Source organism: Armigeres subalbatus, chromosome 2 (assembly GCF_024139115.2).
Source record: "Armigeres subalbatus isolate Guangzhou_Male chromosome 2, GZ_Asu_2, whole genome shotgun sequence".
NCBI lineage: Eukaryota > Metazoa > Arthropoda > Insecta > Diptera > Culicidae > Armigeres > Armigeres subalbatus.
The window spans coordinates 409,209,351-409,236,108 of NC_085140.1; the positions used below are offsets into that span (position 1 = coordinate 409,209,351).

Here is a 26,758-nt window from a genome sequence, read left to right on the forward strand (position 1 = left end):
TCATTTTGAACAATAAATTACAATATTTCATTATTTTCAACGATATCTAATAGATTATCTTAAAATCTGGAAAACGAGTTGGCATTATTCCATTTTATTCTTTTACTTTCCAATGGTTGTCTTCAGTGTATTTCAATGTCTAGTACGGGATATTGAAGTTGATCTTACAGTAGATTGCAAATAATGAAGTGGTGCTCCAACAACTAAATTCTTAATAATTTGGTCCAATTCGTCTAGGTTAAATCAAAGAAGGGTGAATTAAAAACGTTTGCTAATGATCAATGCATAATGTATGTGATTTCAAATAATTTCATCCTATTTCTATTTCACAAAGCTACCAAAGGAAAGATATTTCATCGACATGTCCTGATGTTTCCGGAACGGTGTTAAACTTGTTGCTAACAATCATAACTATCGTCAAATAGATACCTTGACCGAAAGATTTTTGGACGGATTGACAAATTACAGATAGATATTGGAATCCGTTGTTTGCTTTAAATGAACGTACGAGGTGATGAGCGAAGCTTGAAGATGTTAACCTGCAGCGGGCGTGATCCATCAGCACTAAAATTCGTTTGATAACAGTTTTTATGGTGTATCGTGGCGGTGTGCTTGGTGTAGTGTACAGCAGACTTAAGGACAGTGACAACCGAAACCATTGCAACTAGAACAGCGTCTCTTTGGACCACTTTCGGGATGGACCTGGCACGCATGGATCCACCGGCGACAGTGGGGATTGGGAGCTATCCTCGTCTATTGTCAGTATAGGTAGCTCAAGAATCACAGAGGGGCTTTTGATATTACTGCTATGGTTTTTGATTATAACATTAACTTCAACGCATTTAGTACTACTCGCATCCTCAACTTGATTGCTATTATCGTCGTTTTCATTATTAGGTTTGCTAGGACTAGTGTTATTGTTGCCTTTACTTTTATGACTACTTGAATGACCGCTAGACGATTGATGGCTAGGCAAAGACGCACCGCTGGATGTCATCAGCGCTGTCAATTTCCCGTGAGGCTGTGACACTGCTTGGGCAGACGATCGCGGAGAGGGTGACCTATCCCGGTTGTCATTTTGTTGCTGTCTTTCGATGATTGCTTTTGTTTCGATTTTAGTCACTAAATTCACTCTATCGGTTTTCAGTTTCGCTTTGCCACGGCGATTACTATTTGAAAGACTACTTAAACAACTAAGTTCTTTAGGGTTTTCAATATCGACATACACCGTATCACTGATGGCACCACTGCCAGCATCACACTGCTGCAGTTGTTGCTGTTGCAGCCGGTTTGTGCTGCTACTACTACTACTCTGCCCGCCAGTGGTGCCACCAGTCCCTACAGTTTCAACGGAATAGGTTACTGAAGTGCTAGGACCTGCGATCTTTATTGCCACAGGAGCTGCGGAACATTCGCCCTCGTCTGGAATACTGAGCTCATCGCTATCGGTACTGAACTGTTGCAGATCTTCGTCGGTATCCGCACAACTGTCGTCGAACACTGAATCCGACCCGCAGCTGTGTAAATCGCTATCCTGGCAGTCAGCCGACGACATCTTAAAGGAACTAAGCGACGCAAGAGGAGCTCTACGCACAACAACATTACTGCTAGGATTATGGTTTGCTATACTAATGTCATCTATTCTACTGCTACTGCTATAACTTTGTCGTAATGATTTTTGATTATGGCTAAATTCAGCACCATTCGTATCTGGATACTCGGATATACAGTCGATCGAGTTTTCGTCACTTAGTCGATGATTCCTACTGGTAAAACTGTCTCGCGCTGATAGGCTCGTTGATCGGTGCGCCACCCTTTCGCTGGGACAAGGTGACGATTTTGGCGTTGCTTCGATAATATTAATTCCGGGATAGAACGCATCCCAGTCCGCACAGGTCGCCCCTAGTGCGGATCCGTTCATCATTTGGCTACGATCGTCGCGACTCTGCTGCCGCGACGGTGATCGCGAAATCGGTGGTAACGGAGATAACCCTAGCGTAATGGCGGAACAGCGTCGCTCCAGGAATGAACTTTCAGTGCTGCAGCAAGTCATCGCACTGCTTCGACGTGATTCTGTCCCCTGTGAAAAATAAACACGAGAATAAAAGAAGTTACCGATTAATAATTTTCAAATGTTACAATTTCAAATTTTAGTTTTCGAATCATTTTTGTTACTCTTTAAAAAGTTGATATTCATACTTCAAAAATCTGCTAAACATATTTATAACATGTGGTCATATTCTGGAATATCCTGGAATGCCTGTTCCCTTGGGAAGCGGCTACTTTCTGATCAATTTTAATTCAAGGTTTGCAGTGAACGGGCTTGGTGGTCATATGGCTACCGCTTCTGCCTCATACGCAGGAGGTCGTGGGTTCAATCCCAGGCCCATTTCACTCCTCCTACTTTGTATCTTTTCATATACTGTTTCCATCTTCTATCCCTTTACCTACAACTTGATTAGTTCTAGCAGGTAACTGTTAAAAAAAGCTCGTGTTCGGCATCCAATTAGAATAATACACCACCCTTTCATTACTATCACATTGGCAACCCGTTAACCAAGACGAACCTCTGCCATAAAACCTAAGCCCCAGATTCCAATAAAATTCCGCAGGAACTCGTGGCGAGTGCAGAGGTGTTCTCGGCTTGCAGTGGGCGAGTAACTGGATCATCAATTCCTTCCTATCCCCCGATGACCGTGAGGACGTAGCCAGCGCCGTTATTGACCATCAAAAAAAAACTAGAGCTCTCGAACTGTGCACATTGAGGGTAGAGAGCAAATCCCATGCTTCCATCCATTGGTACCCTGTGCAATTGCGATTGTTCTGGTCGATCACGGAGTAGCAACTACGAATTGCACGGTCATCATGCTCATGCTCATTTTAATTCAAGGTTTGCAGTGCCTCAAACTTTGTTTTTTTTTTGTAATTTAAGGGATTATAAAATATTTTCCGCGCTGACTAAAATCAAATTGGCACGGCAAATGCTGGGTAAAGCGTACCATTGGTACTTCGCGTACCTGAAGGAATAAAATAGACCCCATCTCGCGGTCCTTAGCCTCTTACCCAGCAACTCCTATCCCTACCTCCCCGCGGTGCTGGCCGGGATACGAGCAACCTTAGGGAAGATCGGGTAACCAACCCCGGTGGGAACTATGGTCGTATGCTGACAGGGAAGGGGGGGTTTGCTCCTCTCCGGAGGTGCAAATCTTATTGAGCGTCTGTTCTCCATGTCAGGATCGGCTCACAACAGCGTCTGTTCTCCATGTTAGGGGCGGCTGATCATCGTCCGAGTGCCAGCGAGGGACTCTAAGTGAAACTGTGCACCATGGTCCACCGGAAATTTAGGGGGTTTGGTGTCAGGCCCTGCAAGCCAGCCTTTAAAAAATCATAAGCAACGAACAATCAACAAGAGAGTACGGACCGGAACCATCGGCGAAGACCACTGCGACGAAAAGGGACTAGCGATTGGAAACTCGGTTCGTGGAACTGCAAATCTCTCAACTTCATCGGGAGCACACGCATACTCGCCGATGTGCTCAAGGACCGTGGATTCGGCATCGTAGCGCTGCAGGAGGTTTGTTGGAAGGGATCAATGGTGCGAACGTTTAGAGGTAATCATACCATCTACCAGAGCTGCGGCAACACACACGAGCTGGGAACAGCTTTCATAGTGATGGGCGATATGCAAAGGCGCGTGATCGGGTGGTGGCCGATCAATGGAAGAATGTGCAGGTTGAGGATCAAAGGCCGGTTCTTCAACTTCAGCATAATCAACGTCCATAGCCCACACTCCGGAAGCACTGATGATGATAAGGACGCATTCTACGCACAGCTGGAACGTGAGTACGACTGCTGCCCAAGACACGACGTCAAAATCATCATAGGAGATTTGAACGCTCAGGTTGGCCAAGAGGAGGAGTTTAGACCGACTATTGGAAAGTTCAGCGCTCACCGGCTGACGAACGAAAACGGCCTACGACTAATTGATTTCGCCGCCTCCAAGAATATGGCCATTCGTAGCACCTACTTCCAACACAGCCTCCCGTATCGGTACACCTGGAGATCACCACTGCAGACAGAATCACAAATCGACCACGTTCTGATTGATGGACGGCACTTCTCCGACATTATCGACGTCAGGACATATCGTGGCGCTAACATCGACTCTGACCACTATCTGGTGATGGTTAAACTGCGCCCAAAACTATCCGTCATCAACAATGTTCGGTACCGACGACCGCCGCGGTACGACCTAGAGCGACTGAAGCAACCTGATGTCGCCACTGCATACGCGCAGCATCTCGAGGCAGCGTTGCCGGAAGAGGGTGAGCTCGATGGGGCCCCTCTTGAGGACTGCTGGAGTACAGTTAAAGCAGCCATTAACGACGCAGCGGAGAACAACGTCGGGTATATGGGTCGAAGTCGAAACGAAGTCGGAACGATTGGTTCGACGAAGAGTGCAGACAGATTCTGGAGGAGAAGGACGCAGCGCGGGCGGTCGCGCTGCAGCAAGGTACCCGGCAGAACGTGGAACGTTATAGACGGAAGCGGAGACAGCAGACCCGCCTTTTTCAGGAGAAGAAACGCCGCCTGGAAGAAGCGGAGTGCGAGGAGATGGAACAGCTGTGCCGTTCTCAAGATACACGCAAGTTCTATCAGAAGCTCAACGCATCCCGCAAAGGCTTCGTGCCGCGAGCCGAAATTTGCCGGGATAAGGATGGGAGCATCTTGACGGACGAACGTGTGGTGATCGAAAGGTGGAAGCAGCACTACGAGGAACATCTGAATGGCGCTGAGAGTACAGGCAGTGAAAGTCAAGGCAGCGGAGGAGATGACTACGTCAGTTCAGCGGACGATGGAAGCCAACCAGCCCCCACCATTCAACAGCTAAATGCCATTCAACAGCTAAAGACCAATAAAGCAGCTGGTAAGGATGGTATCGGAGCTGAGCTCATCAAGATGGGCCCGGAAAAGCTGGCCACTTGCCTGCACAAACTGATAGTCAGAATCTGGGAAACCGAACAGCTACCGGAGGAGTGGAAGGAAGGGGTTATATGCCCCATCTACAAGAAAGGCGACAAACTGGAGTGTGAGAACTTTCGAGTGATCACCATCCTTAATGCCGCCTACAAAGTGATATCCCAGATCATCTTCCGTCGTCTGTCACCATTAGTGAACGAGTTCGTGGGAAGTTATCAAGCCGGCTTCGTTGACGGCCGCTCGACAACGGACCAGATCTTTACTGTACGGCAAATCCTTCAATGCCGTGAATACCAGGTCCCAACGCACCATCTGTTCGTTGATTTCAAGGCGGCATACGACAGTATAGACCGCGTAGAGCTATGGAAAATTATGGACGAGAACAGCTTCCCTGGGAAGCTTACCAGACTGATCAAAGCAACGGTGGATGGTGTGCAAAACTGTGTGAAGATTTCGGGCGAACACTCCAGTTCGTTCGAATCGCGCCGGGGACTAAGACAAGGTGATGGACTTTCGTGCCTGTTGTTCAACATTGCGCTAGAAGGTGTCATGCGGAGAGCCGGGTGTAACAGCCGGAGTACGATTTTCAACAGATCCAGTCAATTTATTTGCTTCGCGGATGACATGGACATTGTCGGCCGAACATTTGCAAAGGTGGCAGAACTGTACACCCGCCTGAAACGTGAAGCAACAAAAGTTGGACTGGTGGTGAATGCGTCAAAGACAAAGTACATGCTTGTGGGCGGAACCGAGCGCGACAGGGCCCGCCTGGGAAGCAGTGTTACGATAGACGGGGATACCTTCGAGGTGGTCGAGGAATTCGTCTACCTCGGATCCTTGCTAACGGCTGACAACAACGTTAGTCGTGAAATACGAAGGCGCATCATCAGTGGAAGTCGGGCCTACTACGGGCTCCAGAAGAAACTGCGGTCGAAAAAGATTCGCCACCGCACCAAATGTGTCATGTACAAGACGTTAATAAGACCGGTAGTCCTCTACGGACATGAAACATGGACAATGCTCGAGGAGGACTTGCAAGCACTCGGAGTATTCGAGAGACGGGTGCTTAGGACCATCTTTGGCGGTGTGATGGTGATATTCGATTTTTTTTAGGATAACTTAAAATGTATGACTAAAATGGAATGCATATGTTTGTTCTGCTGTTTTACAGCTGCCATAAATTAATATTTTACCAACTTTTTCGGCCGCTACATCAGGTGCAGCGTAACACTCCCAACGGCAACTGGTTGATCTGCGGGCATCATTGAGACCGAAATGTATTGGTGCGTGACGAATCGTGTTATCGCATTGTCCGCCGGGACCCGCAGAGAAAAGTAGAAAAGTATGCTTTATATAGCAGGGCAGAGCAATGAATTAGTGCGTGACGGATCATGTTATCAATTTGTCTGTCGTGGCCCCCATTTTAGAAAATCGCAAGATGTAAAAAAAGTCTGATATGTAGAGCAAAGCAGCGAAACAAACTAGTGCATGACGGATCGTCTTATCGCTTTGTCCGCTGGGGCCTGCGTTCGAGATATAACTTTGTTTAAAAAAATAAGTCGCTTACCAAGGTGGATTCCAATGGAATACCTTCTCAACTAACCGATTATTTCTTTCCAGTGATGCTCATGGGAATGCAGGGTTTTTGTTTTTTGGCCAATCGCAACTAGCAACTACGATCTTTTCAGTCAATCAAACTAAATGAACTAAGCTGAACAGCGCATTTGGTCAAACGGTCAAAAATAATTTGGCTGAACAGATCGTACTGCGATAGAATCATTTAACCGAAAGAAAATGTCAGTTGGCCGAACGGGTTATTTGACCGAAAAAACTCGTTTAGCCAAACAGACGATTAAAATCTCGAAACGCTTTACGGCTCACCTCTCAGTTCTAACTTCTGGTTTCTGACAGTGAAGTTAGAAATGAGATATGAGCAGTGAGATATGAGAAATGAGCAAGAGGTCTCATATTCCATTTCACACTTCTCTTTTCTCATTTCTCACTAGTGCACATAACCTGGAAACTAGTTGGTCGAACAAGCCATTTGGTCGAAGAAAACGTTTAGTGAAACAAACTGTTTGGCCGAAATTGGCACTAACCGTGCGGGTCATACGGCCGATCAGATAATTTAGCCGAAAATGTCGCTTGACTAAACAAATCGTAAGACCCGAAAAGTCGACAAAATCTCTCATATTGTGAAACAATTCCACACAAACGTGAAGTGAAAAATGAAAAGTGAGGAGTAAGCAGAGGCAAATGAGAGTGTGAGCTGTAAGAAGCGAAAAATTTGAAGGGAGAAAGTGTGTTGTACGAAGTGAGATGTTAGACGTCTCGCTAGATTTCTAACTTCTCATTTCTCATACCTCATTTCGCACTGCTCAGATCTCTTTTCTCACTGCTAACATATCTTCCATCTGCTTTCTTTCTACTTATCATGTCTCACCTCTCACTTCTCGTTTACCAACTATTCGACGAAACGACATTCGGCCAAATGGCCCTCAACCACATAAATAAAGCAATGCTAACACTAAACTGTAATTTGTGATAAACATTAACGCCAAAAGTGAAATAGGGCAAACTTCTACCACCATTTCCAACACATTAGCACCGCGAAACGGGGCCATAAAAATATACTTTAAAATGGGCAACACAATACTACGCACTAAAATAATTGTCTTCTCTCTGTGATGTTTGCATCATTTGTTTTGTAATGTTAGTTTTTATTTGGTCTGGACACAATCGGCAAATAAATTTTTTCTACCTATTTTGTTGAATGAATGGTTTAAATCATATTTTTTTTTTCAGCTAAATGATTTTTTTTACTATATCACTCGTTAGGGAAAACAACATTTCTGACAAATGGCCATCTCGGGGTATGTTTGGCCAAATAACATTTTTATGACCTTGTGGCCAAACGACCTTTTCGACTGTAGGATATTGTTCGGCCAAATTGCATTTTCGACCATCTAATATTTTCGGCCATATCCGGCCGTATTATCTGTTCGACCGCGCGACATTTTCAGCCAAATGACTTGTCAAGCCGTTTGATACGTTTGGCCAATAATATTTTCAGCTAAATGACCTGTAGGGGAAGGGGGGGCAATATGCCCTAGCTAAGCAAACACTGCTTTATTTTCTTATTTGTAACGCTATTCATGGGTATTTTTACATTATGCAACAGTTAAACAAGATAGCTAGTTGATGCCATTCAAAAATTGACAAAAATCACAATCACATTGATAATATTCACATTTAAAAAAAGTGGTGATATTCTGTTGCCGGAAAACTCATGAGGCAAAACGCCTTTTAGCTGGCAGCTCCTAGGGAACAAAGCACCACGCATCGGCAAATCAGCATTATGGTATGGATAGTGCGTGGAGACGCAAGTACATTGTAGGTTAGTGCCACTAGGGCGTTTTGTGCATATTCAGATAAGTTAAAATACTAACTTATTACGATAATCTGAGTTATTACGATCTCTGGAGGTTGTAGGTTAGTGCCACTAGGGCGTTTTGTGCATATTCAGATAAGTTAAAATACTAACTTATTACGATAATCTGAGTTATTACGATCTCTGAATGTCCCCAATCAGTGTTTTCAGGCCTCTTAGGTGAAACCATAGGTAAGGATTGTGAAAACTGTTCAGCAGCATATACACCCAGTAATCATAAAATCATATGGAGACGCATGGTACTTTTGTGCGATGATTCATCTTGTGACTAAACTTTTTGGGCATATTTCATCTCATCCGTTTAATTAAATTAATGAGCAAGCATTTATATGGAACTTGTATTATGGGAAACTTGAACCTTATTACGCATTGTTATTGGTTAACATGTCGAATACTGCGATCAAGATATCATTAGAATCATGATTTCAAACAGCAGGTTCCCGGGCGTTTTCTAAGCGATTTTCACAATCCTTTCACTGTTGTCTTATCCACCTCATCTACCGTGGGGGACCGAAATCCGTACAGCACCGAAATCCGTCCAATAAAGGTGGTTTGACAGAAAGCTTTCTGGCCATTGAAATGGACAGTAGGCTTTGAAATTAAAATAACATAATTAAAAAACAAATCGGCACCCGCAAAGGGCGAAGTATCAGGTGCCATTTTTTTCGCGTGTTGGGCACAATTGTACCGAAAGTGAGTGTGTTTAAATTGCAAATTGCAATTAATAGAGCAAGATCAGCAGCATAAATAACAAAGGGGTCCCTTCTCAAGGTGCGTATTGCGCTATTCACAGTGTTAGTTTGATCAATTGGTCTGCTTCAATTTAAATATTTTGTTAGAAAATAGCTGTACGGATTATGATCCTATGATTCGAAGTCCGTCCACAGTGGACGGATTTCGATTCAGGAGGTGTTGATTTTGTTCGTAATTTTATCATATTTTTCATTACTTTCAATGCAATACAGTGGAGTACACAAAAAAATAGAGGCCCTCGTGCAGTTAGATCAATGACGAACGTTCGATTTGCATTCGATTTGTTTCCGGTTTCGATGCACCACGGTAGTTTCCTGTAGTTTTCTAGTTTGTTATGGTTCTAGGGACCCTAATTGTTTTTGCTAGATCAGCTGGAGTGCAGATGTTGTCATTTATAACCTAGTCTTCTAGATTTCGATTTACCAAATTCAATATGAGTAAAATTTGTCGATTAAAAAGAACTTCAAAACGGAAATCAACCCAGCTTGTCCCTGCAAGACCCTTAAGCCCTTGCGTATTATGTACAGTCCAAATTAGTTTTTTTTTCCAATTTTTGTCGGCAAGTGTTATATTAACAATTGTCACAGTAATTGTTTTCCAATTGAACATTGGGTCCCATGGTAGATGTTCCATGTATGGTATTCATAATCACGTATGATTTTCTGGTTTTTTGTCAGCTTGTGGAATGGAAGCGAACTATGGATATCTATGTTAAATGGAATGAACAAAGAGAGATTGCTTTCACGAAAAATCGATTTTCCAAGCTATAGTAAACTCTCTCCGTTATAAGCCATGTTCGTTTACTTGGCTACTCTGGTAAGTTTCTCTATAGGTACTGTATTCAAATTATTTCCTTTTTCAAACCATACCCTCTCCTACTCGATGGTCCCTTCAAATATCGAGTAAAGGAGAATCTACTGCATGCTATATTTATAAATAAAAATATAACTAATGTTGTGAAGTGGATATCAAATCTCAGTGGTCAAATCTTAGCCAGTAATACTTACCCTCCCAGGCACGACTAGAAAATTTCCTGGCGGATAACCCACATCCGCGGTGGTCGTAAACTGATCGAACTCATCGTCGGCTTCCTCACCATCGCTTTCCGGAAAGTAGTCATCTTGGCCGAAACTTTCACCCATATTGTAGGCACTGAGTATCCTCGAGGACACCGAAACGCTGTTCCGATGGCCCCTGCTGCTCGCATACGAATACCGTCGCGGTGGGTTCAGCAAACTGCTGTACCCACCGCCAACGGACGAGAACCGCGAGTTACGATTCAGCATCGGTGGCGCGCTCACATTCCCCAGCGACAGTAACCGGTCCCGCTTCAGGCCCGGATAGTTTATGTGCAGCTCTTCTTGTAGCAGCGAGAACGCCGTCGCTTCGATTGCTTCCTGTAGTTCGCGTTCCTCCTCTTCCTGAATGACGGCCGCTGCGACGGCTGCTATCGTTGGGTCCTGGATTGGAATGAGAGAAAATGGCGATAAGGCGTTCATGAAATTCTAATCTTAACGGCTAATCAAATTATCGTGTGCGGTGGGTTGCCGGCCAACACAACGTCAAGCTTTTTTTTTTTATCGATTTTCATACACCCAACAGTCGGGCGTTATGAGGTCCCATGTGGTAAAGTGGTTAGGAAGAAAGTTATTCTTCCGTTATATGGATATGCCCAGAAAATGAAAAAAAAACCCTGCTTCGAGCCAATCAATACCGACGAAGAAAAGCAAAAAGGGTCTAGTATCAATTTGAAGGCACCGGAAATCACTCAATTTTCCACTACTCGTAAGCATCATCATCTGGGTTTCGGTGGGTTTGTTGCGTCTTGCGTGTTAGGGGTTGTAGGTATCATGGAAGGCTGTCAATTAAGGGTTTTCATATGAAAGGACATGATTTAATGAATCAATTGTTGGTTGGCGTAACTCGAACGGGAAGTTTTTTTTAATGAATTTCAAGATTTATTAGAAGAAGCATCGAGTTCGAGATGCTCTTTCAATTATTTAAACTGAACGCGTTGGTCGGCACGTGCCCTAGAAATTGCGAGGTGGGTAGCTAGCGGCTACGTGGCGATCATTTTTGGTATTGTTTATTCTTGTCTATTGTAGTAGAATATTGGTCTATAGTAAGCCATTCATTACCGATATTAATTGAGTAGGCCTTGGAATGTAGTTCAGTTATACCAAGCTGTCAATAAACCATTCTGTAACCACCCTTCAACCGATAAAGTCGTTACTACAATTTCAGAAGTGGGATACCCTATTTTTTTGTCCCTATAAGTAGAAACGATAATCGGTTTAAATGTCTCGCCTTCGTAGAAGTCCGACTCGAATCCGTCAAGAGCCAGCTGTTCTTGCTGAAATCGACGAAGAAGTTGAGAATGGCTCAAGTCAATCTGTATGCCCTTCAGATTCAGCAAATCAAATTGCCGACACCCAAGCAATACGAAATACCGGTGACGAGGTTCAACAAGTTCCCATGTCGCTCATTTCACCCGCTGCGCAAATAATGAATAATTATAATCAAACTCCAATGCACCCGGACGATGTTAAGAAGTTGGTTCCTTTATTCAACCCTGATGAAACTACGTCAAATCTGTGGCTGGATGTTTTAGAAAATTTGAAGAAAATTTATGCTTGGCCAGATTCTTCCGTTCTTCATTACGCTGTGACCAGGTTAGGAGAGGTTCCACGTCTGTGGTATGAAGCCGTACGTGTTAAGATTGCTAGTTGGGAAGATTTTAAAACAGAATTAAGAAAAGGATTTCCAAATATCGTTGACGAAGCAGATGTTCATTTTCGGTTGATGAAGCGTTTAAAAAGGTTAGACGAAAGTTATGAAAATACGTGTACGAAATAATGGCAATCGGGAGAACAGTCAACCTCAGCGAATCAGCTCTTGTCAAATATGTGGTCCATGGAATTCAAGACATTTCCCTTCAAGCGATGTTGTCTATGCAGAAATTTGATTCGGTCATGGAGATAATTGCTTGTTTGAAACGGTTCGAGTCTTTGAATGTTATGAAGCATCCTCAAAATTTTCAACAGTCAACTGTAGATAACCGTTGGGTTTGCCATAATTGCAATGAAGTTGGTCACATTTCTAGAAACTGTATGAAAACGGCTGTCAAATGCTCACAGTGTGGTCGATCTGGTCATCTTTTCAAGTTCTGTCGTGGTGGAGCCCCAAATCATTTCAATCAGAATTTGGACTTAGGACATTCCAAACCTACGACCACCGTCTACACATCGAAATTTGGTTTTCAAGCTGCTGATGTTAATCGAGGAAGCACTGCAGGTCGTATTGAATCTGAAACAAATCAGCTAGGTAGTATAGTTAGGATGAAACTAGAGGAAGAGCATTTCATATGTTGCTTAAGATTTGATAACTATTTTAAACCATTTGTAACCTTACTCGACACAGGTAGCTCAATTAGTATTATCAAAGCGAGTCTGATTCCATCTCAATTTAAAGTTACGTCATTTACAGACAATATGGAATTCAGAGGGTTGAATGAATCAGTTTTGAGAATATTAGGTACAATTGATACGGAAATGATGGTAAACAATGTTATTTTTAAATTACAGGCTAAGGTAGTCCCGGACGAGACCATGTACCCGGATTGTATTATTGGACGCGATTTTATTCGAGAAAATGATGTCAAAATTATTCATGAGCGGGACTTGATAACAATTCAACGAAAATCATTTTTCCACAAAAACAAATCTGACAATATTGATGAAGCTAAGAATTTTCTTAATGAACTTTATTTTACAGAACTTAACAATTCACCAACTAGTGTTCATGTTGTTGATGATTTGGATATTGGTGATAATAAAATAGATATTAACGTTGTTAATCAGGTTAAATCTCTTTTCGCTGCACATTATTTAAATGTTTCTAGATCAACAGATCCGGAAGTAATACATCAAATGAATATTGAACTAAATTGTTACAAACCATTTCATTTTTCTGCAAGACGATTTTCTTTTCAACAGAAAAAGGAAATTGAAAGCACTATAGAAAAATTATTAAAGGAAGGTATAATTGTTGAAAGTAACTCTCCTTATGCCAGCAGAGTTGTGTTAGTTAAAAAGAGAGATGGATCATTTAGAATGTGTGTTGATTATAGGGAATTGAATAAACAAACCGTCAAAGATAGATACCCAATTCCACTAATTGATGATCTTCTTGATCTCGCAACTGAAACAATATTTTCTAGTTTAGATTTGAAAAGTGGCTATCATCAATTAAGACTTTCTGAAAATTCAACCAAATATACTGCATTCATTACACATATGGGACAATACGAATATAAAAGGGTGCCTTTTGGATTATGTAACGCACCATCTGCTTTTATGAGATTCATTCACCATGTTTTCCGAAAATTGATTAAAACTGGTAAATTGGTAATATATTTGGATGATATTTTAATTGCAACAGATACTATTGAAGAACATATCATTATTTTGAAACAGGTGTTCGAAATATTAAATAAGAATTTACTTGTACTTCAACTGACCAAATGTTCATTCATGAAAACAGAAACTGAGTTTTTGGGTTATAAAATATCAAATCAAGGAATTTGTCCAAGTGATCGTCACACAGAATGTTTAAAACATTTTCCGGTTCCAAAGAACCAAACTGAAGTACAACGTTTTATAGGCTTGGCTAGTTATTTCAGAAGATTTATTCACCAATTTTCTATAATTGCAAGCCCTTTATATAGTTTAATCAATAAAAAGAACAAAACATTTGATTTTGGAGTTGAACAAATGAAAGCTTTTGAACTTTTAAAAACAAAATTGATTAGTGAACCTGTTTTGAAAATTTATAATCCAACAGCACCAACTGAACTACACACTGATGCTAGTAGTCATGGTTTCGGAGGAGTATTATTACAAAAACAGTCTGATGAACAATTTCATCCTGTGATGTATTTTAGTAAACGTACTTCACCATCAGAAGCAAAACTTCATTCATTTGAATTAGAAACTTTAGCAGTATATAACAGTATCAAAAGATTCCAAGTTTACTTACACGGCATTCATTTCAAATTAGTAACTGATTGTAATGCTCTTTCGGGAACTTTAAAAAAGAAAGACATAAATCCAAAAATCGCGAGATGGGAAATTTTTCTTTCAGAATTCGACTTTGAACCAGTTCACAGATCTTCTAATAACATGAGGCATGTAGATGCATTGTCAAGAATTTATAGTCCAATTTATTTTATTGAAAATAATAATAATGATTTTGAAAGAGCATTGTTGGCATGTCAATTAAGAGATTCTGATATTAATCAAATCCGGGATAAACTTCAAGTAACAGAACATAAATTTTACGAGTTGCGTGATGGAATGGTTTACCGTAAATTTAAAAATAGATTATTGTTTTATGTTCCTCATGATATGATTAATCGTGTTATAAAATCATGCCATGATGATTTAGGACATTTTGGGTGCGATAAAGTTTGTGAAATCATACTGAGATGTTATTGGTTTCCTAAAATGAAAGAAAAGGTAATTAGCTATGTTAAAAGTTGTCTTAAATGTGTCATGTTTACTAAAAATCAAATAAATATGATGGAGAATTACAAAATATTGATAAAGGTAATACTCCTTTCGAGACAATTCATATTGATCATTATGGTCCTTTAAATTTAACCAATTCAAATTTTAAGTATATTTTTGGAATTGTAGATGGATTCACCAAATTTATAAAACTATTTCCTTGTAAAACTACTAACACGAGTGAAGTATTAAAACATTTACGTAGCTATTTTTCCAGCTATTCAATCCCAACTAGAATTGTTTCCGATAGAGGTACTTGTTTTACAGCCAATAGTTTCAAAGCTTTTGTGAATGATTCCAACGTCAAACATGTATTAATTGCATCAGCATGTCCAAAATCGAATGGCCAAATTGAACGCTTCAATAGAACAATAACACCATTGTTGGCAAAGCTGATTGATTCTTTTCCTTTTAAAGGCTTAACTACAATTTTGAAGCAAGCTGAATTATTGATGAATAACAGCGTCAATAGAAGTATTGGCGAAACTCCCTCGATGTTATTATTTGGAGTAAATCAGCGATGTAACATTGATGATGAAATAAGGAGTTATCTAGAAGCAAAATTAAATTCGGAAAGAGATTTAACTGAAATGAGACAAAATGCTGCAGAAAAGATTAAAACAGTTCAAGAAAACAACAAAAGAGTGTATGATAAGAAATGTAAAATTAATAGTACTTTTAATGTTGATGATTTGGTGTTCATTCCAAATAGGCCTGAATCTGGAGTAGCTCGTAAACTTCAAAAACAATTTAAAGGTCCGTACAGAATTAAGAAGGTTCTACCAAATAACAGATTTGTAGTTGCAGATATTGATGGTTTACAAACAAATCGGGTTCCGTTCAGTTCGGTTTTCGATCCGTGCAATTTGAGGCTTTGGACGCCAACTGATATCTAATAATGCACTTCGGGTCGAAGTCTCTTTCAGGATGGCCGAGTTGTAGTAGAATATTGGTCTATAGTAAGCCATTCATTACCGATATTAATTGAGTAGGCCTTGGAATGTAGTTCAGTTATACCAAGCTGTCAATAAACCATTCTGTAACCACCCTTCAACCGATAAAGTCGTTACTACACTATTTTCCGATTAGAATTCGAAAGAATAACTAAAGTTTTAGCACAGAAATTATCCAATGGCATCTCTAATTCAGAGCAAAAAACATATGAATTTGAATGACATCGAAGACCACTTTATCAAGAAGACTGGCAGCTCTGGCATTTTTCCATACAAGCGGTCAACTTCATTGCCGACAGAGCCTCTTCTGAGTTGAAGTGGTAGCTTGTTATCAGTGTGGTAGTGATCTTATCTGACAAAAGTAAATGGGATCTAATATAGGTGCGGAGGAAGTCGATGTCTGCTAGTGTTAGTTAGCTGTCAACAAAAAACTGTCAAATATTTTCCACAGTAGGGAAAAGTAGAATTCTACTCTAAATTGTGTCGACATCGCGAATACAGATACAATACTTGGGATCGCAATATGCCAAAAAAATTGTCATGAAGCGTGTATACTAACTATTTTCGCAAATCGCCAGTACCAATCAATTTACATTGGCCATCCACGATTATGCCCTTCAGTTAATTGTCTAGCTTCTGGCTATTAGTCAACCGGCACCACGAACCCTCGCCGCTTGGTTCGCCGGGTTACAAAATTTCTCTTTTATGTTTATTTTGCTGAAGATCTACCAACACAAGCAAACGTCGATGAACCCCGCACCTTTATTATTTGCAATGGAATATAGCTGTCAATTCACAAAACAAACCACACGGAATCACAAATCAGCTCAGTTTTGTACAGGCAGAAAAATTCCTCGTGAAAATGAGTTTGAAACAAAAAAAAATTTTCGTGGCAATTTAGAAAAAAACAAAAAAAACACAACACACGAAATTGTTATTTGTATGAAAATCTCGCATGGACAGTTCCTTAGTACTTAACATCAATCAAGAGAGAGAGAGAGAGAGAGTCAGAGTGTAAGTTTAAAATTGAGGCTGTTTACTTAGTTTTATATGCTTTAAACTTATTTCTTTGGGGTCTTTTTTGTGTTCTTATCCGTTTGTCTACAAAATAAAGTGTTGTAACGAATTTGAACCTATTGGAACGGTAGAAACATCAAAAACTGAAAAGCGATAAAAATGAGTTTTATTTGCATCGGAAAATTATTAATCTGTCAAAATTCTGGCTTGCTCCAAGGTAGCATAATCACGGCTAGTGAAGTAACATTCTCAATATTTGCAGTTTCTGTATATTAACATCTATTTTTGTTATCTATCATCTGAATTTTCTCAATGAATTATTAGCAATGACTGGTTTCCTACTTGCAGCTGCCAGGCGCTAATGTACATATATGTGCAAACAGCCAGCATAAGTTAACCGCCGGAAATTTGTATGGCGAAAAACATCTAACGTGGGTTTTCTCGAAGTTAGGAATTTTTAAGAAACACTATTTGGTACTATTTCTGTAAACGCCCGTTTCAAATTACTCAAAGACTAAGTGAAATTGACGTTTTTTTTTCTGACGGAAATCTTTCTCATTTTTTCGTAAAAAGTGGAACTAATCAAAATTTGAGCAGTTCCACTTTTTACGAAAAATTAGTAAGATTTTCGTGAGATAAATGAGATAAAAAGATACGGCAATACAATTTCACTCAGTCTCTGAGTGAAGAGTTCATTTTCTACTATGTCTAGGATAGCAGAACCTTTTCGAACTTTTGGGTTTTTAGGCAAGGTAATGATAAAAATTAAGAAAAATCTAGAGTAAATTGTTTCAAATCAAATCATGAAAACAGTCTTCAGTCGAAATGTGAAGGAAATTAACGGGTCCGTACGGAAATTGATATAGAGTGCGGCACTTTAATCGTCAGCTCAAGACAAAATTCCGAATATTATTTGGCTTAAAGTTATGCTGATCTCATAAAATTGAAAAACGTTTAATCTCAGTGTACTTCTCGAGAGTTTTTTGTGGCATAATTTAAATATGGTTTTAATGTATTTTGATTGATCGTGTAACTGAGGTTACAGTGTCAATTCACTCACACAAACATACATAGTACCACCTTGGCTCACCGACAGCGCTGCTAACAGTGTCGCCCGATTTCAGGCTGTGTTGCCAGTCTTCTTGATAATGTGGTCTTCGATGACATGTAAGTTAGAGAAATTTGTATCCAGTATTTTGCGCTTGATAATGGCGACGTGAGTTCCTCTCAATCTGACATTCAAGAGGTAGAAAACATTAGAACTCATCAAGTATGCCTCGCTTCAATGAATATTCTTGTTATCAACAAACAAATGTCAACTATTTTCCGAAACTATTATCAGAAACCGAGAAATCAGTTCTATTTCTCTATTTGTTGTTTCATTATTCTTAATGCTTTATATATTTTAGGTTATTGAAAAGTTGCATGCTACGCTTTTACCGATTAATTGGAAGAAGAACCATCTAATTTGATATACGGTTTGAAAGGGATGAGCTGGCGCTTTGTCGATATAGTCGAGATGGTTGGTAAATTTTGAATTCAAATAGTTCAAGTTTCAACCTTGGCCAGTTAATATAAAAAGAAGGTTGTTAACCATTTATGAAGCTTTTCGTATGATCAATTCAAACTTCGTGCAATCTCACAGCTTGAGGTAGTTATATTTGGTAAAGTGTAATTAAATTTGTATGCATTTGATGAAGCAAATTCAAAAGGAGACATAATTACTTCTTAATCAATGAACATTTCAATTGATAAAAAGTTTGAATAATTAGATAAACATAATTATTGCGGTTGACTTGAATGTATAGGAGGAACATCAATTAGGTACTTGATAGTTGATACACAAGTCGGTGTATTTCCGGCACAGCAAAAAAAAAGTCTGTGTGTACTCCAAGATTTGGAATGTGACTCTTCAAAACCAAACTTGACAAATTAACTATTTTAAAAGTCATGTTGAAGTGCACTGGGCTATAACCGAATATGTGCCCCTCTCTATTTCCTCATATCCAATTGCAATTATGAGTGGAAGCTGAAGCCGATAGTTTTCTTGTATTGCATTCCTAATTTGTATGTTTTTTTTTCAGTTAGGTTCGTCAATCAATCCTTACATTACAAACTCGCCTGGAATATTTAAAGGATTAATAATACTATGTTTTAATAAAATAAATCAAAAGTAAATCATATAATAAATATCCAACCACTACGGAAGATAGTTGACATTAGTTTATTTACTTAATTTTTTTTCATTCAGTCAAGGCATACTTGATGAGTTCCAATGTTTTCTACCTCTTGAATGTCAAAATAAGGGGAACTCACGCCGCCATTACCGAGCGCAAAAGACTGGATAAGCTTTAAAAATAATAGCATGGAATAAATTCAACATTCAACTAAACATGTTGAATTTATTCCGTGCTCCAAACATGGACTGTGAAAAACCAGCACAACAAATAAAACAAACTATGGATAACTGTAATAGCCTACTACTATTAGTAGGTCAGATGTCGAACAATAACCCGATGAAAATGATCCGAAGGCTACAAGAAGGCAAAGTGCGCAATTATTTATGGACTTTCCATAGACTGTGTGGTAAGGCAACATAGAATTATAGCAGTGTCCTAATTTTGTAAAGTCCTGCAAGGTTCGATATTATTTATCGGAAAAGTAAATCTAAAACTTTGTTTGACATGTAGGCACTAAATGTCGTATTAAGCTGAAGCTTTGGATATACATATTAGGGTGGTTCAAAAAATTGATTTTGCTCCACAGCGCTCATCTGATTCTTTACCATGTTCTGAGTGTCCTCTGAAAATTTGAGCTCATTTGGATTAAAACTGATTTAGCACAAGCCCTTTCAAGTTTGCATGCAAATTAGTATGGGGAAATTTATTTTTTCAATATACCGTTAATGACGCTTCCCTATCAAGCGCAGGTTAAAAGAAAACCTATATAGCTAAAAGGAATACTCAACAGCTTTCACATATCTATAAAACTGACTACGTCCACCTAAAAACTAAATTTTTGAATTAAGCTTTATTCAACACTCACCTTCAACGCTTTTGCCGTCGATCGGGTGCGGCTCTTGTAGATCACCAGGAACACCATAAGGCCAAAAAAGCCACCGAGGGTGGCTGCTATCCGGACACCGGTCATCACGTCGTAAGTCGCGTAGAACTCCATTCGCTGGCGCTCCCGTTCCCGATCCGTTTGGGTCTGGTTGCTGCAGAGACGAGACGAGGGCAATGAAAGTGATGAGCCTTTGTCAGTGGGACTGGTGACACTTTCGGTTAGTCTACCAGGCACACTAATTGCACCGCTAATTGTATTATTTCCGACGTCACTTCCGCCTGGACCAGTAGAAGTAGTAGTCCTAGGGGAAGCACTAGTAGTAGTGCCACTAGTAGTGGCTATGGTATTAGTACTAATATCAGTACTGATGGAAGCAGTGACTGTTTTTGAAGTAGTAGATTCTAGATTGCTACTTGTACTGCTGATGGTTTTGTAGTTGTCGCCGGTTGAGCTGATGATTGGTATAGATAGTAGTACGGATGGTACACCAATATGCACGAGATAAAGGCACAGCAGGTAAATGAAGTAGTTTTGTAGTATGATGATATGCAGAATAATTTAGCCACGATCGGTAAGTTGTTTTACAGTTACACATTGAACAGCAGCATAGGGTAGTATTCGCAGTAAACGTCAAAGAAGATTAAGGATAGATCCAGATAGTTGATAGCATTGAGAAACATGAAAGATTGAGGTAGATAAGTATCTGTATTTTACAATAGATGTCTTATATACTACATACTAACAAACAAACAAAATTGCACCGACTAACGTAACCAGGATTTATTAAATATAGGGCTTAAGCTGCAGATGGTTTTTATTTTTAATTGGTTATTAATACATCTTGAATTCATGACATCCACCCATATCACCAGAATTGAAGACCATAATGCTTTGTTACTAATGGATGAATTACGACTGTGAATTTTGTAGTTCGATTTCAGTCTTGAATAATAGCGTTAACAATTTTATTTCGCCGACGTTTCGTTCCGGAGATCTTCAGGGCTCGATGCCAGTCAATTTGTTAATAACTGCTATATTCGTACGGAGTTTTGTTTTTTGATTGGTGAAATTGCTTGAAAATTATGTTCACTTCGAACACAATTGTTTTAAAATTTCATTTATTTTTTTCAAGGAATTCTTACTGGAAATGGTTCAAAAGTACAACCGCCAATTCTTTTGTTATTTCTACTTGGTAATTCATCGGAATTTCCTCGGCAAAACATTATTGGAGTATCAGATAGATTGTTTTCAGATTTCGACTGGAAAATCTCAAGAGTTTCCATCGGAATTGTTTTGGCATATATTGAATAATTTCATTCGGAGGTTTAAAATAAACTCTTTTAGGAAATGGAAAAATTGCCATTGGAAATTTAGAATAATTTCCTTTGAAGATTCATAAAAGTTTCTCTCTAATTTATACTGGAAATTCTTCGGAATTTGGCGTTTATTGGTATTTTCGTCTTAAATATGCATTTCGGATCCCTCTACCGCTAGTTCTTCGAAATTTCTATCGAACATTTTTTCGGAATTCTTCCACGGAATTTCCGAAAAAAATGTCGTGGAAATTCTAAACATGAATTTCTGATGATTATTCCGATGGGTTTTCCTTGGAATTCCAGAATAATTATTCTTGAAAATTCAAAAGAACTTGGGATTTTAATCCAAGCAATAAATGTAGGTAGGCTCAAAATCCCTATTTTTTATGATAATGCCGATGATCAATTAGAATAATTGATCGTATGATTTGATAATTATAAGAACATTCATTCTAAATAATGCTAAAAAGCAGAAATTACAAAGAAAACCCAGAAGTAGTATAAGGCTAAGTTTATAATTCTGGAAATTTCTTAAAAAATCAATGTTCATGCAAGGAAATCTTAGATTTTGTTTGAAATTGTATTCCAAAACAAATCTCAACCATTTTAGGACAGCTAGGTTATATATGCCCAGCGTTTTAGATTGTCTGTGTAAAATCACAGAAGTGAGCTAGGCCCGGGCTACGATTTCAAATTCTGTTCTGTTCAATCACTATTCCCTTGTTTTTCAACCGATTTGCATGAAATTTGGAGGAAAGATTATCGAGGGGGTCCCCTGGGTCGAATGGGGTCAAAAATAGGTCAACTTCCTTTTAATCGTAGATAATTAGCAGTAAATGTTCCCAACAATGATGCGATCGTTTTTATTCATTAAATTGAAATATTGGAAATGAGAACTGAACGTTTGAACGCCGACTTGAAAGATCTCCATCCTGAGCGTTGTCTAGCTATCGCTTTAACCTGTTGCCAGGTTAGATTTCGGTCGACTTCTTTTATTTCTTTATTGAGGCTTCGCCGCCATGAGCTTCTGGGTCTGCCTCTGCTGCGATGTCCCGCTGGGTTCCAGTCTAATGCTTGTTTACAGATTTCGTTTCCGCCCCTACGTAGAGTGTGGCCGACCCAGCCCCACTTCCGATCCCGAATTTCTGTTGCTATCGGCCTCTGGTGACAACGACGATGGAGCTCGTTGTTTGAGATCCAGTTGTGATGCCACCAGGCCCGAATTATATACCGCAGGCATCTGTTGATGACTACCTGCAGCCGTTGAGTGTTCTTCACTGATACACACCATGTTTCGCTAGCGTATAACAACACAGATTTCACGTTAGCGTTAAAAATTCGTATTTTGGTGCGTTCACTTATCTGCCTGTTTTTCCAGATATTTCTTAAATTCGCAAAGGCAGCCCTTGCTTTCTTGATCCGTGCGCCTATGTCGATCTTGGTACCGCCGTCTGACGCCATTTGGCTACCAAGATATTGGAAGCTTTCAACATTCTCCACTGGTTGCCCGGCTACTGTGAAACTGGAAGGAGTCACCGTGTTTAAATCCAACGATTTGGTTTTGTTGACGTTGATGACTAAACCTGCCGAGGAGGAGCGCTCGGCAAGATCATTGAGCTTACTCTGCATATCGGAGCGCCGTTGCGCGAGGAGTGCAACGTCATCAGCCAATTCGAAGTCGTTTAGGTGCTCCATGGTTATCCATGGCTGCCATGGCTACCATAACAGCCCGCGGTTTGGTTCACGGTCAATCGCATCTACCAGAATCTCATCGATTACGATGAGGAACAGTAACGGTGATAGAATACATCCATCCCCACACCAGCTACGACCCGGATAGGGTCGGACAGGACCCCATTGTGCAGCACTCTACACGAAAACGCCTCGTACTGTGCTTCGATGAGGCCGATGATTTTCTCAGGAATCCCCTTGCGTCTCAGGGCGCCCCACATATTCTCGTGATTGAGACGGTCTAAAGCTTTTTCGTAGTCAATGAATACCAAGTAAAGGGACTTTTTGAGTTCGTTGACCTGCTCCAGAATGATGCGGAGTGTGAAAATGTGGTCCACACAGGATATTCCGGCACGTAATCCGGCTTGCTGCCGCCGGAGAGTCGCATCGATCTTCTCCTGAGTCCGGGCTAGGATAATATTGCACAGAACTTTAAGAACGGTACACAGCAACATAATGCCTCGCCAGTTATCGCATACAGTCAGGTCACCCTTTTTGGGCACCTTCACTAAGATACCTTGCATCCAGTCGACCGGAAAAGTTGCGGTGTCCCAGATATTACGAAATAAACGATGCTGTAGTTGAGCGGATGTCATGGGGTCAGCTTTGAGCATCTCGGCTGATATGCGGTCAACCCCTGGGGCTTTATTCGATTTCATGCTTTGGATGGCTGTTTGAATCTCTAGCAGTGATGGAGTTTCGGTATTGACGCGTGTTTTATGTCGGATCTTAGGCAGATCATGCCGAGGTGGTGATGACCTGGCTGGCACTTGAAAAAGTTGTTCGAAGTGCTCGAACCAGCGTTTCAGCTGGTCAGTTGGGTCGGTCAATAACTGATCATTCGCGTCTTTCACAGGCATCGTTGCATTCATCTTCGCCCCGCTTAAGCGTCGTGAGATATCGTAGAGAAGGCGAATGTTCCCGGTTGCGGCGGCTCTCTCTTCTTTGTCGGCCAGAAAGTCTGCCCACGCTCGCTGTCCCGTCGACATGAGCGTTTTACTTCTTTCTCAAGAACCGAGTATCGTTGACAGGCTAAGACTTTGGCTCCTCTGATCTTGATCACGCTATCGCGGCTTTGGCTTCTCTTCGCTCCTCTATCTTCCTCCAGGTCTTATCGGTGATCCAATGTTTTCTCTGGGTGTGCAGTTCGCCCAGATTGTTCTCGCTGGTGGCGATGAAGGCATTCTTGATGGCGGTTCATTGGTTTTCCACGCTGCCACCTTCCTGAATATCTGCAGCACGCGTCTCCAGTTCTTCAACGAAGGTCCGTCTCACCGTGGCATCTTCCAGTTGGCGTGTGCTGAACCGTCGTCCAACTTTCTTCTCCTGCCGACGAATCAACGCAATGTACAGGCGTATTTCGCCGATGAGGAGGTGATGATCAGACGCGATATCGGCACTACGTTTATTCCGTACATCAAGAAGGCTCCGTTTCCGTTTTCGGCTGATGCAGATGTGGTCGATTTGATTTTCTGTAAAGCCGTCACGGGAGACCCACGTGACCTTGTGAACCAGTCGATGATGGAAGAGCGTTAATATAACAAAATTCTGCGAACAGCTCTTCGTTTTCGCTAATTTTTCCGAGACCATGGCGTCCCATAATGTGCTCATGGTTCGAGTTGTCGGATCCGATGTTCGCATTGAAGTCGCCCAAACAGATCTTGATATCACCCTTCGGAATTCACTTATTCACACTTATAGGTTCCCACTTCATAAGCGCAGAGTGTGCCTGAGCGCTTAGTAGGAAGCCAACTCTGCGACGCCGGGGAGCATGTTCACCTCGTAAACCAGAGTACATAGCAGAACTTGTCCCGACGGCGTTCTGTGTTCTCCAAAGTTTGGCCAACGGATTTTACTCAGTTCCAGGATCTCAAGCTTCATGCGGCGTGCCTTATTGGCAAGTTGTGCCAATTTACCCTGCTGGGCTAGGGTTAAAACGTTCCATGTTTCTATTCATGTCCGTTGTTTCGCGCTAAGAGTCGTCGCTGTGAAATCAGTCCGTACTTTTCATTATCGGATTCTCGAACAAATTAATGTTTCGGGAACATGTTTTGTTGGCCCAAGGCTCCCTATCCACCGGGATGGGGCTGCCATCTTAGGTATAGCTTCCGGGGAATAGCATTTCATACTCAGCCGCTGGATGCCAGAACAGACGCTGTTGGAGACGCACCTCCTTGGTGAACAGACGCTCGATCGATTGGGTCAAAATTGTTTAAAGTCCCACCCAACACCAGGACTAAGCTACCCAGTAAACCACATATCGTATAACAAACAGCAAATAAAGTCGCATTTGCTTCCATCAAAAATCTGAATCGTATTGTATATCAAACTTTGTCAGATTATTGTCAAAGGATGTTGTATTTAATGCATCGTATACAATAATTTTTACCGTTGTGAAAATCAATTGTAATTGTGTGAATAAAAACTCGTAATGACTTATACTCATTGCAATATCCTATATGAATGAATGAATGAATGTCTATGTGAATCGTAATAGAATCGAAACCACTTCAGTTCAAACGGCTTGTTGAAGTTTCAAGCTGTTGTAAAGATATAAATTGTGTAGTTTATGTTGGACAAAAACCCGAATCAGAACAAGAAGTGCAGTATGGTGCAGTGGTAGAGTATCCGCCTATAAATCCAAAGATCGCATGTTCGTTGGGCGTTGGGCTTTTAGCGGCACACGGTCGCTTTGATAGGGCCTGCTTGGGGACACATGCAGCTTTTTATAGAAGTTCAACGGAGCCCACTGTCAAACCCCTCACTCTCTAGCTGATGTCAGAAGGACAACAGGCTACACTACCAGCTAAGTACGCAACCCTTAGCTGGCGGTCAATTGTCATCGGAAAACCCGTGGAAGCGTGAGTATTGGAACTTGTGAGGACCAGAGCTATGTTAGGCGCACCTTCCCGGATGTCAACTCACCATTTCGTAGCCCCATGTGTTGCAAGCTGGGCTTAAGAACCATTCCAAAAGTGACCACTTCCCAGGAGTCACCAAGTTCCCAGGGAGCCTCCTGAATTGGCCAGAATCCCAAGATGGTCTGCAAATGTATTCTATTGTATTTGTGTTGCAAAGTCATGAAGTTTCATGTGTCGCAAGCTGGGTGCCAGAGCCATTCAAAAAGTGTCCACTTCGCTGGAGGAACCAGGTTCCCAGGGAACCACCTTAAGTGGCCAGTGTGTCAAGATAATCTGCAAATGTCTTCTATTGTATTTGTGTTGCAAAGTCATGAAGTTTCATGTGTCGCAAGCTGGGTGCTAGAGCCATTCAAAAAGTGTCCACTTCCCTGGGGGAACCAGGTTCCCAGGGAACCTCCTGAATTGGCCAGAACGCCAAGATGGTCTGCAAATGTATTCTATTGTATTTGTGTTGCAAAGTCATGAAGTTTGATATGTCGTAGGTTGGGTGTCAGAACCATTCAAAAATTGATCCTTTCCCTGGGGGCACCAGTTTCCCAAGGGCCCTCTGGAAGTGGCCAATGAGATAATCTGCGAATATCTTCTATTGAATTTGTGTTGCAAAATCATGAAGTTTGATGTGTCGGAAGCTGGGTGCCATAACCATTTAAAAGTGACCACTTCCCTGGGGGCACCAGGTTCCCGGATCACCTATAACCGGATTTTAAATGTCCATATGTTCAGTTTTAATTTCCAATATTACGAAATAATGAATGAAAACGATTGCATCATTATTAGGAATATTTACTGCCAATTATCTACGATTAAAAGGAAGTTGTCCTATTGTTGATCCCATTTAACCCAGGGGACCCCCTCGATAAAACCGTCCCCATGGACCCAATTCGACGAATTTCGTTAAAGTTAACGATATATAGGCACTTTAATGAATAGGTAAATTAATCATTTGTTTTAGAAACCGCATTTACAACATTACATTTATTACATTACAACCATTTTACACAAT

At 40.9% G+C, this 26,758-nt stretch overlaps 1 protein-coding gene across 1 annotated transcript in view; it reads right to left on the reverse strand.

Moving 5' to 3' along the window:
• Nucleotides 1–200: 200 nt before the first annotated feature.
• Nucleotides 201–26,758, reverse strand: part of LOC134217625 (uncharacterized) — a 36,998-nt gene continuing 10,440 nt past the window's right edge. The window contains exons 3-5 of the mRNA XM_062696426.1: nucleotides 19,767–19,938; nucleotides 10,192–10,644; nucleotides 201–2,080 (exon numbers count right to left, since the gene is read on the reverse strand). Coding sequence (XP_062552410.1) covers nucleotides 665–2,080; nucleotides 10,192–10,644; nucleotides 19,767–19,938 — 2,041 coding nt within the window. The 3' untranslated portion in view covers nucleotides 201–664. The remainder of the gene's footprint in view (nucleotides 2,081–10,191; nucleotides 10,645–19,766; nucleotides 19,939–26,758) is intronic.